The sequence below is a fragment of the Cricetulus griseus genome, chromosome 5 (assembly GCF_003668045.3).
Source record: "Cricetulus griseus strain 17A/GY chromosome 5, alternate assembly CriGri-PICRH-1.0, whole genome shotgun sequence".
Lineage (NCBI taxonomy): Eukaryota > Metazoa > Chordata > Mammalia > Rodentia > Cricetidae > Cricetulus > Cricetulus griseus.
In genome coordinates, this window is record NC_048598.1 from 136,451,316 (window position 1) to 136,467,808 (window position 16,493).

Consider the following 16,493-nt stretch of genomic DNA (forward strand, 5'->3'; position numbering starts at 1 on the left):
CTAGCTGTTACATATAAAGCTGCTATGAACATAGTTGAGAACATTTCCTTGTGAGAGGATGGAGCATCTTTGGTTATATGCCCAACAGTGGTATAGCTGGATCTAGAGGTAGCTATAGTCCCATATTCCAAAAAACTTCCATATTGATTTTCATAGTGGCTGTTCAAGTTTGCATTCCTACCAGCAATGACAGAACATTCCCCTTGCTCCACATCCTCACCAGTATGAGTTGTCACTAGTGTTTTTATCTTAGCTTCAAATTATCTACATAATAGAAACAGAAGTATTGCCAAATTCATTTTATGAGGCTGTAGTCATTCTTATATCCAGACCAAAGAAAGAAAGAGAATTGCAGACCAATTATCTCATGAAAATAGATGCAAACATAATAATTACTCCACAAACCAAATGCCAGAAGACATCATATAGATCGTCCACCATGATCAAGTAGGCTTCATCCCAGAGGTATAGGGACAGATCAACATAAGGTAATCAGTCAATATAATCCACTGTATAAACAAATTGTAAGAAACAAAACACATGATCTCTTTATTAAATGCTGAAAAAGCATTTGACAAAGTCCAAAACCTATATGATAAAAGTCTTAGAAAAAGTAGTGATGCAAGGAACATACCTCACATAATAAAGGCAGTTTGTAGAAAACCTATAGCCAACATCAAAATAAATGGAAAGAAACACAAGACAATCCCACTAAAATTAGGAACAATACAAGGTTTTCCACTCTCTCAATGTCTATTCAATAAAGTACTTGAAGTTATGGCTAAAGCAATAAGACAAGTGAAGATCTAATGGTTACAAATTGAAAAGGAAGAAGTCAAAATATCTATCACTGTTCACAGATGATATGATAATATAGATAAGGGACTATGAAAATTCTACCAGAAGATTACTATAGCTGATAAAAACTTTCAATGAAGTGGTTAGATACAACATTAACTAAAAAAAAAGCAGTAGCCCTTTTATATACACATGCTCATGTTTTATGAACTATCTCATTTATTAATCCTCCAACAGCCTGAGTAATGTAATATCATTTCACTGATAAGGACAATCACTAAAGTTAAATAGTCTTTCAGAGTTATACAGCTGGAAGGATGTTAAGTGGGCTGTGATGGTAATTAATAGCAAGTGTTTAATTCATTCCTAAGAGTCTATGCTGGTTGAATTCAGTTTCAGTGCTTTGATTTTTCTCTGTCTCTGTCTCTGTCTCTGTCTCTGTCTCTCTCTTTCTCTGGCTTTTTTTCCAGATTGTAATGTAATTGTAACATTTCTCTCTTCCATTTCTTCCCTCCAAAGCCTCCCATAAAACCCTCCCCACTCTCCTCCATATTAATGGCCTCCTCTCTCATTGTTAATAATTGAATATATTCATTATGAGAAAACAATTAATGTATGTATATAAGAATGTGTGTTCCTAAAAGTAACCTATGAGTATATGTAACATTAGTTGTATGTGTTTTCAGAGCTGGCCATTTAGATTTCCTTCACTTTCATGAAATTTTTTCTAAGTGGCTGCTAGAAAGGAGGTTGAAAATGTAAGAATTTCTGTACTGTCTCAACAAATCTGAAGGAACTACCAATTTTTAGATTTTTTATCTGGTTGAAAATTTCTTTGTTATTGATTTTTGTCAGCTTAATCAAGCACTCAAATCACTGCCATCAGTAGACCGGGCATAGGTTTGCAATGCTTTAGAAGTTGTACATCTTGTAACATTGTCACTTGCCTGTTTTTATTTCTTCTAGACTTGGATGATCCCATAGTAACTGTTCATCAAAGCATAGGTGAAGCTAAAGAACAATTCTACTATGAGAGAACAGTGTTTCTCAGATGTGTGGCCAATTCCAACCCCCCTGTGCGCTACAGCTGGAGACGTGGTCAAGAAGTATTGCTACAAGGATCTGACAAAGGCGTGGAGATTTATGAGCCCTTCTTTACCCAGGTAAGAGATTAGGAACAGTATTCCTTCCCTATCTAACTGATAATTTCTTTACTCAACATATTCTACAAATCTACTCTTTTGTAAAAACAGTACATGTTTCATTGAAAGACAAGTACACATAGATACAAAAGACAACTGGTTTTATAAGTGATGTTAATTTGAAATGCTGATTCCTGTAATCATATTTCTTCATCAGTACCTCAGTGTCCATTTAAAAAGCATGAGTCTGTACTTCACTGATAGGTTTGATTAAAAACATATTTTAGAGGCATAATTGTAATTTTCCAACATTCAATGACAAATTATTATTTTTTCTTTAACTACTGTTATTACATATATATGGATAGATAGAAAATATATATATGTGTTCATATATGCAGCCTGATATCTGTTTAATGTTGCTTCTATGTATATGTTGTCATGTTGACCACTTGATATTGGATCACCAATTAGGATCACCATTGTAGAAGATTAACTCTTCCTCTCCCTTTAGTCATTAATTGCCTGTAGCTCTTATTTGAGTTTAGGGCCAATGAAATTGTCGCCTTCTGCAGTTGCATGTCTATCATTGTTATCTTTGCTTGGCTTTTGTTTAGGCAGCCATGTTAAATCACGAGTGTAGCTTGCCTTTCCTTTCTAAGAGTTACAGCTCACAACTGACCTCTTGATCCTCTGGCTTTCTCTGCCCCTCTTCTACAATATTCCTAAGCTTCAGGTGTGCCTATTGAGCTTTAGTTGTAGCAACTGGCCCTAGGAGACCCATGTTCAGCAGTTCTCTGCATTTGGCCCAGTTGTTTTCTGTAATGGTAACTATCTGTTAAAAAGATAAGCATCTTTGAACTGTATATATTTGTGGGTATAAGTGCTTAGAATGAAGTTGGGAACATTACTGGTTTAATTAAGTGGCTGTGTTTCAGAAGCCATTCATGGGATCCCCTCTGCTAAGCAGTCCTAAAGTCTAATTAGACAACTGTTGGTTACCCCCAAGTTATGAATACCACAATTGTACCTCTATGGATATCTTGCTGTGGTGGTCATTATTCTGGCTTACAGGCATCTGAGCTGTATAGAACTACTACTAGCTGTTTTTCTCCCTTGGCAGATTACATAGCATTTTCATATACCATGAAAACTAGTTTTGAGAAAGATTTCCACTAGACCCAATTAGATTCCATGTAGCCCTGTTTCCAAAATACATTTAGTAATAGGGTCTTATATTTAATTTCTTGGAGGAAACCATGGGAAACAGCAATAACTTACATTGTTTGGGGAATCTCTTGGATTCATCTGACCAAATACTGGAAAGGTTGTTTATTGTGTCTAGTACTAAGATTTTTTCTTAGTCTATAGGTCTTGGACAGGAGGAGTAATATTACCTCTAATTATCATAACTTCATTTAGACTATATATATATATATATATATATATATATATATGTCTACACATATGCTTGTATGTATATGCAATTTAGTCCAACCAAATAAGTTCTATATAATTTCTTATAAAGAAATGTCCCATCATGAGCTGGACTTAAGCCATGTATTCTAATGAAATTTTGGGGGTTTCTTTCTTGACTGGGTTATATTTGTTCTGCTTTATCACAGGCATCACAAATGCAAATGACTGCTGAAACTAATATAGCAAAAAGACTATGTGACTGTGCCTGGGAGAATGAACTAAGATCTGATAGGTCCTGCAGGGAGCAGAATGTGTACTCCTACTCTTTAGAAAACAGCATCTGCTGCTGCCAGGTGTCTCTATTTGGACCCTGGGCTACCATTTTGAAACTCTGCTTGAATTCAAAGCTTCTGTAGGATTGATCCTGTGGCACATATAAGTTTTATAGGATTTTACAAATGAGTTACAGACTATTCTGTTTCTCCAAAATTTTGCTAATTGATGAAAATTAGAATAGATGAGACATTCAGGTCTAATTGTAACCTTCAAGAACATGTTCATAATACAGAAAAATAGTCACAAAGAGAAAATGTTTACCTACAGGTCTGCTTAACAGCCACCAACATCCTCATTTGTAGCTGGTAATTGCCAACAAATTTGAAACTACTGTGATTTTGCCATCATCTTGTAGTGGAAAGCAATGCAATTGCTTTTGGTTAAACTTATTTATTTTAATATGATAACATTTTGTCGTGTTTTAATTTAGAAATTCATCTATTTTTCTCTGCATTAGAAAGTTAAAAATCATATACTTTAAAATACAGAACTTTGTGGTTAAAAGCACTATTTGTCTGTTTTCAATGTTGCTTTACACTTGAAATTAACTATGTTATAGTATTACAATATAACCTAAGCCCATATTTCCTTTGTGTGATGACTTTGCTCTTTCATATTCTGTTACTCTTTTTTGTGGATATATATATATCCACAATATATATATATATATATATATATATATATATATATATATTCCATGTATTAGTTTCTACAGATATTTTCCCACTACTGCTAAGAATACATTATGATTAACAATCTTTTAATAATAAAATGTTTATATTAAAGTATGTCTCAATCAGGCTCTGATCCTATAACAACAATCTGTGTACTTTATTTAAAATTATATTTCTCACAATTTTAGACACTAGAAAGTTCAACATTAAGGTATTGGCACCCAGTAAGGGCATTCTAGCTACTTTGTAACAAAGAAACAAAAGGTCACTCCTATGATTGATGCACATACTCCTAAAATAGAGGAATAACTTTATATAATATATATATATATATATATATATATATATATATATATATATCGGACATTGATGTAGCTGCTCTGTAAAGGTGCCATCTCCCAATACTGTCACAGTGACACTTAATCCAGCATCCATTGTGGAGAACACAGACAAACTACTATGGAAATCTTTAGTTCTGTAGACTAGGACTCCTGTCATTTATAATGCTGCAAGTTAATCTTGATCTGCCATGTGCAGGGTATGGGAAAGGCTCCTCTCTTCCTGAGAGATATACATCATTGATATATAAGGAAGTAAGTGGCTAAGGGAAAGAGGATTATAATGCAATGAAAAGCAGAAAGAAGTTAAAATGGAGGCTAACAAAATGGTATAGGATCATGTACAATGTGGACAGTAGCATCAGAAATAATAATTAAGCAAAGTAATTCCCCTAATGATATTTCATGCCTGCAATATGCTACACAGTAATTTTTCTATGTGGAGAAGAGTTTACTGTGAAGATGGGAGGGCATCCTGGGACAATACTGTATAAGGATTCAGATGAAAGTTCATGTATTTTAATGTTAGGAAATTAAACTTCTGTGGAAGATATTAGATTTTCAATATTAATGCTATTCAATAATGTCTTATTTTTTAATAAAAATAATTTCAAAGATGATGAGATGACTATCTTGTGTGCCTATGCATACAGGCTAATAACAACATCAATTTGAGCTGAATATTTATTTCCCAATCATCTTGGGTAACAAAATCTTATTTATAGTTTCTTGCACTTATTATTTCCAAAATGAAATCAGCATGTGTTTTTGAGAATTATATGAAATCTCAGCCACATAATAAGTTTAAGATGAATAATTATCCTTTTCAATTCTCTACTCACAAATGAAGAATGGGAAAGGCAAGCATACACACACACACACACACACACACACACACACACACACACACACACACACATATACATGCATATATATATATGCATATTTGAGGTACAAATGACTATAAATTGGAAAGTTAGCTTTTCCCAGTAGATCACGATAATGATACATATATTGGGAATAATATTTACAGGTCTGGTTTATTTTGAAAGTAACTTAAAATATCATTGCAGGTTATAGGTATTTTTGGTTTTTATTATAGAATGCAATACTGGAATAGCACAGACTAATATATAATTATCTTCTTATTTATTTCAAAAACAGTTTTAGTGGGTTTTATTTACTGGCAAGTATAAGATACATTTAAATTTTAATTATAAAGTTTCTGTGTGATTGCCAATAAATGTGAGTTTAAAATTTAGAAGTTGCATATTTACTTGCCATTTTCCTAGAATGTTTATAAAAATGTTCCTGATATGATGTTGTATATAATAATTACATCAACTAATCATAAGGCTGAACATATTTACATCAATAACACCATCAGTTACATTAAGGCTCATTAAACTAAGTATATACTTATAAAATAATCAAATCAAAATTTCTTTTAAAAATGTGTAGAATTTCACATGCAAAATAATCCTAATATCACAGAATATTAAATTTGCATGAATGGCAAAATAAAAGTAACGTTATGTGATAAAGCAGTTTTAAATGATAAAATCTAACTTATACTTAGTAATATATGCACATGCACACCAATTGAAATTGTGCATATACAGTATCTATATACACATTCATATACCTTTTGGGATTCTATGAATTACAAAGTTGTAAAATTTTTTCTACTGGGATGGCAAAATGGATCATGAATAGATACATTTGCCACCAAGCATAATGACTTTGATCTCCAGAGCCTATTTACAGGGGGAAGGACATTCTCTGACCACCACATGCATGCAGAACATGTGCACACCCACACATGTGTGCACACTCATTCACACATTCACAACTCATACACACAGAGGCACATCCATTAACTTCATAAATTAGAAAATTATTCTTCATCACTTAATGAAGGTAGTGAATTAAATGTGTAAGGTACAATCACTTTCCTAGTTCAGCCTGATTTCTGATTTATTAGTCCCTCACCCCTTCACAATTTTAGAGGTTAACCTTGCATATTACCTTAAGGAGTTATTTATCTGTGGCCTCTGTAGTTTCACATCTTATGGAATCTTGATTTGCAACTTTAGGGAGTGATTATGTAAATTCTTACAGAGCAGCCTGCCAATCGATGGTCAGTTAAACCATGGGAAAATAAGATATGAAGGCATTGCTTTTTCTTGTCTTTGCAATATGCCACTGTGTTCCTTTGTTCTGCATAACATCTAACTAGAATATAGATATTTCGACCATTGTAATAACCAGGCCATACTTCTTGGTACAATCAGAAGTAGTTCAGAGTAACCTGAATCTTTGAAGTCTTAAAATAGCACTTGACTTGAACTGGATCAAGGTCACTTTGCTGTGACAGGATCCTGGGATGAAAGAGGACTGGACAGATCAGATAGTTAGGAAGATAGGAAAGTTGTGGTCAGGTAGCCTTGCACAAGGAAATTCATTAAAAAGTACATTATCAATTTGGGAGAAGGGGGTCAGGAAAAAGCCATCTTACAATGGGACAGTGTGAGCAGGAAGCTTATTTATTGAACAATATTGCACAAGGGGAACAAAGGATGGAGTGCTTTACAAATCAAGCACATAGCAGCCTTAGGACCAATAGCTCTACTCTTTTCAGAGTTAAGAAAAGCCAAGTCCCCAGGAACTGAAACCATAACTTCTTTGAAGCCCTGGCCCCAGAAGACCCAGGTGAGACCTTGCCAAGTCTGCCCCTGGGCAAGGACAGAGAACTAGTCTCTGAGAAAGCCTTGGGTCAGGCTGGCTCTCAACAGCACTTGAATTGTGTTTTTCCTTTTTAGATGGAAGTTAGAATATAATGACTTGTAGTGTTGTGACTCCAGTAAAATATCAGAATCAATTCTGTTTACCTATCTAGAGCTTAGTTCTCATTGACCAACATTTTCCCGTGCTTTCCTCTCTCCATTGTTTTCTATCCCCTGGGGATCCTAATCAACACTGATAAGCTATGAGATCAAATTTCTTATATTCCAAATATGAGTGATGTCATGTAGTGTTTGGTTCTCTGTGCCTGTCTCTATTTAACACAATGACCTTTTGCTTCACCCATCTTACAGAGAAGGACAGGGTTTCATCCTTATTAACGGCTGAATGGTATTCTGTATCATACAATTTCATGATCCATTTCCCACTGATAGAAACTTGGAGTTTGTTTCCTGGTTTTGGTTATCAGTGAACCAGGGTTGTGATCTTTCCTTAGCAAAGTGATTTAATTTCCTTCATTTCCTTTGGATACAAGCAAAAGGAGGGAACTTTGATGCCAGGAATTTTTTGTATGATGTAATTATTCTTTTTGTATTATTTTTATTTTTCTTAAATTAAGTTTATTCATTTGTTTTTTCATACCAATTACAGTTTCCCCTCCCCCATCTCCTCCCATTTTCTACCCTCCCCCTTACCTCTACCTTCTCTATACCAAATCCACTCCTTCTCTGTTTCTGGTCAGAAAAGGGCAGACCTCTTGTGGTTGGCAACAAAACATGACATGCCAAGTTGAGGTAGTACTAAGTTCCTCTCCTGGAATTAAGGTTTGGTAAGGCAACCTGTTATGAGGAATAGGCTTCCAAAAGCATGGCAAAGCATCAGGGACTCTCACTGCTAGAAGTCCCATAAATACACCAACCTATAAAACTGTCACAAAAGTAGAAGGCCTAGGTTGGTCTCATGCCAGCTCCTTATCGGTTGGTCCAGTGTCTATGAGCTCCTATGATCCCACATTTAATAAACACCTTCAGTAGTATGGCTAGATACAAGATTAATTCAAAGGAATATCCCATCTATATGCAATACTGATCCCACCTATATGCAAATGATAAGTATGCTGAGTAAGAAATAAAGAAGCAATGTCCTTTACAATATCCACATAGAATGTAAAATATGCTGGGAAAACTCTAACCAAGCAAGTGAAAGACCTGTATGACAAAAACTTTATGTCCTTGAAGAAAGAAAAAAATAGAAAAGATAGAAAGATCCCCCATGCTCATGGGTCTACCGATTAACATAGTAAAGATGGCCATCTTAACAAAAGCAATCTACAGATTCCATGTAATCCCATCAAAATTCCAGCACATTTCTTTTCAACTTCATGTGGAAAACAAAAATCCCAGGATAGCTAAAACAATACTGTACAATAAAGGAACTTCCTAATTTCAAGCTCTACTATGGAGCTATAGTGATAAAAAAAAAAAGCAAAAAACACCATGGAATTGGCATAAAAACAGACAGATGGATCAATAGAAATGAATCAAAGACCAAATTGGTTCTTAATGATTAGAAGAATCTTCATTCTCCTTTTTATAATTATTGGACTAATTAATATTCTTTTAACTGTGCAAAGTTTGCATTCCTTCATATACTCATTCTTGCTTTTCTTCCTTGCTGTTTTCATTTTTTCTAAAGTTGTAGTTAATTTTTTCTTCTAATCTGTTTTTTCATTATTTGCTTTCTGAAGTGAAATGATATCTTAATTTAGATCGATTTATATTTCTATAATGACTAATAATGCTGTGTATACTTTGGTTTATCTCTTGGCCATTTGTATGTCTTCTGTTGAATGATACCTGTCTTACTATACAGACCATTTTTGAATGAAACTATTTGTGTGTTTTATTTCAGAGTGGTTGTTAATCTACTTTGCTATTTACCTTTTGTATACCTTTTATAATATAGATATCCATTCCCTTCAGATTTAAATGTGCAGATATTTAATTAGTAGAGACGTATTTCTTGAGAAATATATTTTTTGAAATGTGAGGCCCAAATTTTAATCAACAGATACTTTTTAAAAACAATCACAAATATTATGGACCCTATTTGTCATGGGAGATACAGTAGACCCTCAGTTAAGAAACATAAACCAATATATTCACTGGAAATTCACAACAAAGTGCCATGTAGTGGTTTTTTAAATAGATGCCATAGTATAGGGAAGCAGAAGCTGCTTAAAAGAAAGATAACTTATCTTTAATTGGTGATGTCTTACTGGGCTTTAAAAGTTTTCTTTTAAAAATATACTTCAGATAATAAAGAAAAAATATGAACCCATTGAGAGGGCCATTAAATGGCAAAATACTAGAAATCACAAAGTCTCCTCCAAATAGTGATAAAATTAATTGTATGATCATAAAGAGTTTATTTGAGGAATTAATATGGTTTTGTTTAGATTTCCTCAAGCCTCAGTTGATGAAATATTTTTTTTTCTGAAATGGCCCTTCAATGAAGAAGAGGTATTTATTATTTTGCAGCATTTAAAAAGCATGATAAGAGAGAGAGTGGTGGTCGATCACAGAATGATTTGGGTGAAGGAGATATCCAGTTATCCAGAGTAGATAGAATATTACCTAAATCAGACTAAATCAATGTATGATAATGTTTTGTGAGGATTTAGAAATGTGACAGACTTTGATGATTCCTCATGGGAGGACTCACCCTGCCTGGGAAGTGGATGGTGGGTGGGATGGGGGGGTTGATGGAAGGCATGAGGGGATGAGAGGGAGAGGAAACTGGGATTGGTATATAAAATAAGATTGTTTTTAAATTAAATAAAAGTTTATTTAAAAAAAGAACTAAAAAAGAATGAAAGAAGTCCAGCACCATATATTTGGCTTATAAAGAAGACTGTCAAAGAAAAAATGAGTCAAAGCTCATTTATCATTATCTTGGGAATGATAATGTGTGGAATGGATGATAGCTTAAATTCTGAGGCTGGATAACAGAGAACGTGATAGTGATTTTCATGGGAAAGTAGCAACATCGCAAAAGAAAGTGAATAGGAGATTATGGAGTGACCAACAATGTGTGAAAGTGAGCACATGGAATTGATATAATCTGGAAAATCAACATAAAATAGTTACAAAAGAGTCTGAGATGAAAACAGAGTTGAGAGTTTAAGAGAGGGGCATGAAAACATAATGCAAGGAGAAAGCCAAGGAACTCCAAAACAGAATAGTCAACTTCAACTTACTCTTTCTTGGTCAAGTGTGATGTGTGTGTGTGTGTGTGTGTGTGTGTGTGTGTGTGTGTGTGTGTGTATGCATGTGCTGAGAAGGAAAATAGTATTGGGAAAACAGAAGTCAATAAACAACTCTAAGAAAAAGAAATTAGAGAACAAGTGCTTATTATAGATCAAGGAGGAGAGAATAAAATAAAGTAAAAAAAAAAAAGCCTCCATTACCAAACATTTTAACTAAATTGTCACAAACAACAAGAGAAACAACAGAGCAAAACCAACAGCCAACAACAATAATGAAAACACTAGAAAGATCGAGAAATTAGTAATTACCAAACTATTGGTGATTTTTCAAGTACATCTTTTTTCTTTTGAATTAACTCACATACATACCAACACATGATTTTTGATAAAGAAGCTAAAGTTATACAATAGAATAAAGAAATCATCTTCAACAAACGGTGCTGGCATGTAGAAGACTGCAGATAGATCCATGTCTATCACCATGCACAAAACTTAAGTCCATATGGATCAAAGACCTCAACATAAATCCAGCCAAACTCAGCCTCTTAGAAGAGAAAGTGGGAAGTACCCTTGAATAAATTGGTACAGCAGACGACTTCCTGAACATAACACCAGTAGCACAGACACTGAGATCGACAATTGATAAATGGGACCTCCTGGAAAAGATATTCACCAACCATACATCTGACAGAGGGCTGATCTCCAAAATTTACAAAGAACTCCAGAAGCTAGTTTCCAAAACACCAAATAATCCAATTAGAAAATAGGGTACAGAACTAAATAGAGAATTCTCAACAGAGGAATATAAAATGCCTGAAAGACAAATACGAAAGTGTTCAATATCCTTAACCATCAGGGAAATGCAAATCAAAACAACTCTGAGATACCATCTTACTCCTGTCAAAATGGCTAAAATCAAAAACACCAATGACAGTTTATGCTGGAGAGGATGTGGAGAACGAGGAACACTCCTCCACTGTTGTGGGAGTGCCAACTTGTACAGCTGCTTTGGAAATCAGTATGTCAATTCCTCAAGAAAATTGGAATCAGTCTACCACAAGATCTAGAAATTCTACTCTTAGGCATATACTCAAAAGAAGCACATTCAAACAAGGACATCTGTTCAACTAAGTTCACAGCAGCAGTATTTCTAATAGCCCGAACCTGGAAGCAACCTAGACAACCCTCAGCTGAAGAATGGATACAGAAAATGTGGTACATTTACACAATTGATTACTACTCAGCTGGGGATGGGGGACAACAATGGAATCTTGAAACTCTAAGGTAAATGGATCAAACTAGAAGAAACCATTTTGAGCAAGGTAACCCAATCACAAAAAGACAAATATGGTGTATATTCACTCATATATGTATTTTATAGAGAGAGCAAAGGATTACCAGCCTACATTCCACAGCACCAGAGAAGCTAGGAAACAAGGAGGACCCTAAGAGACATAAAATCATGGGGAGTGGGGAGAGGGAGCTAGGAGAATGAGAAGGGGAGAAGAGGTGAGGTGAGGAGGACATGAGTGAATTAGCAATTTGTTGTGTACCTTTACACTGGTTCTAAATTGATAGTGAGATAATGGTTAAGGTTTCACTAGGAGTGTATTTGGAAAAGATTGCAGATTTAATTTGTAAAATGGAAAATGAAATAAAAAATCAACCAAGAAGGGATTATATTATTCTAATTATAAACACTGACACATTGGGGACTGTTGAAGATCATCTAAAGTGTGGGGGTAAATAGAAAGGTATGGGCACATAAAAGGAAGTGGATTATCTCATATTTGCAAAACAAAGTATCATTTATGATATTATTAGGGTAATTTCAATATCCTGTTGAGAAATAGTAACCAGAATAATACGAATTAAAGATAATATCTCACTGAGAATATCCTTATGAAATATAATTAACTCTGTGTTGAATAAAGATTTTTCATCACTAATTATGGACATAAATAAAAATGTTCTGCACTTTGTGTATATTGGAGAATTATTATCATTATGTGGTTGCCTCTAGAATATTGGCTTCATATAATTAAATTTCTTAGAAAAACTTACAGGTTGTTTCCATTTAGAATTTAAAGTCATCTTGTTTAAAATTATAAATATATATGTATATTTAGTTCCATATATTTAGATTATTTTTTATTATATTGTATATACTTACATATAGTAATGTGCCACTTATATTTCTGTTGATGTACATTTATTTCTTTTGGTAAGATTAAAGTTTCACTTGATTTTGATATTTTTGTCTTTAATGCAATTTTCCTTCCTTTCTGTTCTTCAATCGATGTAATCTAGATGAGTTTTTATAAGAGAATAATACTTTTTATTGCACATACAAATATGATCTGATTTGTGTAACTGAGTGAAAGGTTTTCTTATCATGTGTTTGGTATCTAAGTGATATTTCATTAACATCTATTGAATTCATAACAGGTGCCATCCAGGCAGGCAATTCTGCATACACAATGAACACCAAGCAAAGCCAAATGAACTGAAATGTAGATGGATATTGCAGTTTGAATTGAAAAGAATTATTAATACTGAAAGTGTCTTTTCTGTGCTAATTCTATGACTGCCCTCATAGTACAGTAGAGAGAGAGTCTGACATGATCATTGCCTTGATGGACTTACTGGCAGGGAAGGAGTCTGGGAAAGATAAACCCATTGCCCAAATGTAAAATGTAAATGTAAAACTGATTCTATGGAACAGAAACATAGCTCATTTGGAAGGATTCCACCAACAGGAGGAAACAAACAGAATTACTTGTGGAGAGGTAAGGAGTGTTGGCATCCAAGAAATACATGGAATTGAATAAGCATAGAGGTAAATAGACTGTGAAAAGAGTAATTTAGGGTATGAGAGGATGAAATGAACAGAAACACAATGTGTTTATTTGATAAAGCAACACTAAATTATTCATGTGATTAGCATGGAGATGGAATGAACCGATTTCACATTAAAAAAATCAGTCCCCAAGCATGGTAGTACGTACATATAGTGAAACCCTGATGAGGAAGATTGTTCCAGATTAGCTTGGACTATATAGCTAGACTCTCTCTCCTCCTCTCTTGATAGATCGGTAGATGATAGATACATAGATGATAAATAGGTAGATAGAGAGATAGGTTAGATAGATTGATGATAATAAATAGCCAATAGATAGATGGTATTTATATGTAAGAGATTAAAAACAAGGAAAATATCAACTTTGTAATGCGATGGATGTTCAGTTAGCTTTTTTGTGTCTTTATGTCATAATTTAAAGGTCTAAGAAAACAAACCATTGTATTCCATAGAAACATAATTTTATTTCTCAGTTATACATCACTAATTCTGAGAAAATGGTTGCCTTCCAACTCTGTTACATACATTTAGAAATTTGTCAGCTGAATGTATATTCACCATAATATTATTAAAAGCAAATGAAAAAGGATAATATGACATGAGACATGTTTAAATGCCAACAAAAGAGCTACCTGAAGGACACTCTGAATATGAGCATGAAAACTTTTAGTAATGTCTAAGATGTGTTATTAAGGAATAAAGAATTGTTTTAGAGGAAGACATGTCAAGTTTATTTTAGGATATGTTAAGCTTTCAATGTCTGTGACACATCAAAAGCACACATTGAGGTAAGTTTTGGGGTAGTAGAATACAAGTATCTACCTGGCAATGAAGGAGTTTCTGAAATAATGAGATGGGTAGAGCAACAGAGCTTACAATAAAAACTCAGAAGCACAAAATGCCTAAGGAACTTGGACAAAGTGAGGTTAGCAGTGGAGCTAGAGTCTTAGGTGATACCAATATTTCTCAGTAAGAAAAGTAAAGACATCTGAGCGGTGAATTATCTGAGGAAAGGGAGTGGAGGGCTGGTGAGATGGCTGCCAAGCCACATGTTCAGAGTTTGAGCCCCAAGTTTCATATGGTCTTAGGTGAGAACCAGATTCTTGCATGTTGTCCTGTGACCTGCATATTCACACATAGCCACAAATGCAAACTCTCTCTCTCTCTCTCTCTCTCTCTCTCTCTCTCTCTCTCTCTCTCTCTCTCTCTCTCCTCTCTCTCTCTATCACACACACACACACACACACACACACACACAAATACATATGGATAATAAACACAAATCTTAAAAAATAACCTGGGTCAAATAATTCAAGTGTAAAGTTTTCTTTCTGCACACCTAAAGACATTTTTCAAGGCAACTTATGTTTGGTGCATGGTAGCTCTGTGTCATAAGTGAACATGTTTAACTATTTCACAAGACTACATTGATTTCTGTATACGTTTATGCATGATCTTTGCTTTGAAAAATGCAACGCATAGTCTTTTCTAAAGCAAGGCAAATAATTCACATGACTCAGCAGGGAGATTGAGTGATTAGGCTTCATGTTTTAGGAAAGTGATGTGTAATAATTATGTGAGGTGATAAGAATGTTCATAGTTGCAGAGATTAGTTCACAATACACATCATAAAATAGAGGTTTGCTTATTTAGCTGAGGAAAAGGTTATATGTGTAGCAAGCTGGTTTAGAATTGAAATTTGACATGAATGGAAGGATTGTTAGCATGATGCCATGTGCACTGTTGTAGATTTCTATCTCATTTGAGGAAAGCCAGGATGGACAGATGTGTCTGAGTAAGCAATTTACTTAGGGAGTCTGTTAGGCCATTGTGTGCTTCATTTCATACTGGCATATTGAGTGCATGGTGATTTTTAAGAATTAAATGATGTTATTTAAGCAAATAAAATTTTCCCTTCACAATTTAATATCTGAGATAGGAAAATTAATATTGTGAGCCTTCCTCTTCATAGGAAGTCATTAAAGTGCTATTTTGTCATGAAAAATACATTTCTTAGCAGAGGAACTATTTTCAGAGGAGGCAGGGAATTAGGAGATTAGCGAATTCCAAGTACTCTAGCCTGGATTGAGCAGGAGGTTCATTTCCACTATGGGTGTTTGTTCTCTACACTGCAACAGTTTCAACCAGTGCTTCTGCAATCCTACTCACCAGGAATTGCTAAGGTATTCTTATCACTGCTGAGTTAGAACTCTCTGCAATGCACTCCATATTTACATGAGCTTCTGAGTTAAAACAGCAAGGACAACAACAATCCAGAAACTTCAGTGTTCAGTTTGGCATCTACTCATGTTCCATCCACACCAAATATAAATGTTTATCAGCATAATGATCTGTCATTAGATTTTCTTCTCTAATTTGCTGTAAAAGCAGTGTTTCGTTTGTTTGCTCTTCTACAGAAGTCCCTTTTATAACAGTGCTTCCTGTTGAAGTCTACACAGACTGCCGTGTTTGTTGAATACACTCGATTATTAAGTGTACTGTTCAGAACTTTGCATGATAATTTGCATAACTACTGCCAGAAGTAAGCTTTCCTCCCCTAGGAAGCAAGTGTGCAAAGAAAATTTTATGAATTTTCATTGTTGCCTGTTTGTTTTTACCTCTAGGCATATTCCAATATTATGCTTGAGTGAGGTGTTTCTTTTTTCACTGAGGACACGTTCTGCTAATAATATGATTTAATGCATTACAATGCCATATATCAATTCATTCCTTCCAGTTATCACTGGTCTTTGCTAATGACCTCTTCTCCCTTTTCAGGGTGAAACAAAGATCTTAAAGCTAAAAAATCTTCGACCTCAGGACTATGCTAACTACAGCTGCATTGCTTCAGTGAGGAACGTGTGTAATATTCCAGACAAGATGGTGTCATTTAGACTTTCCAATAAAACAGGT

The 16,493-nt window shown here is 34.4% G+C and overlaps 1 protein-coding gene across 1 annotated transcript in view; it reads left to right on the top strand.

Moving 5' to 3' along the window:
• Positions 1-16,493, top strand: part of Mdga2 (MAM domain containing glycosylphosphatidylinositol anchor 2) — a 414,938-nt gene that overhangs the window by 140,919 nt on the left and 257,526 nt on the right. Inside the window, exons 4-5 of the mRNA XM_027416516.2 lie at positions 1,765-1,961; positions 16,359-16,491. Of these exons, the coding sequence (XP_027272317.2) occupies positions 1,765-1,961; positions 16,359-16,491 (330 nt within the window). The remainder of the gene's footprint in view (positions 1-1,764; positions 1,962-16,358; positions 16,492-16,493) is intronic.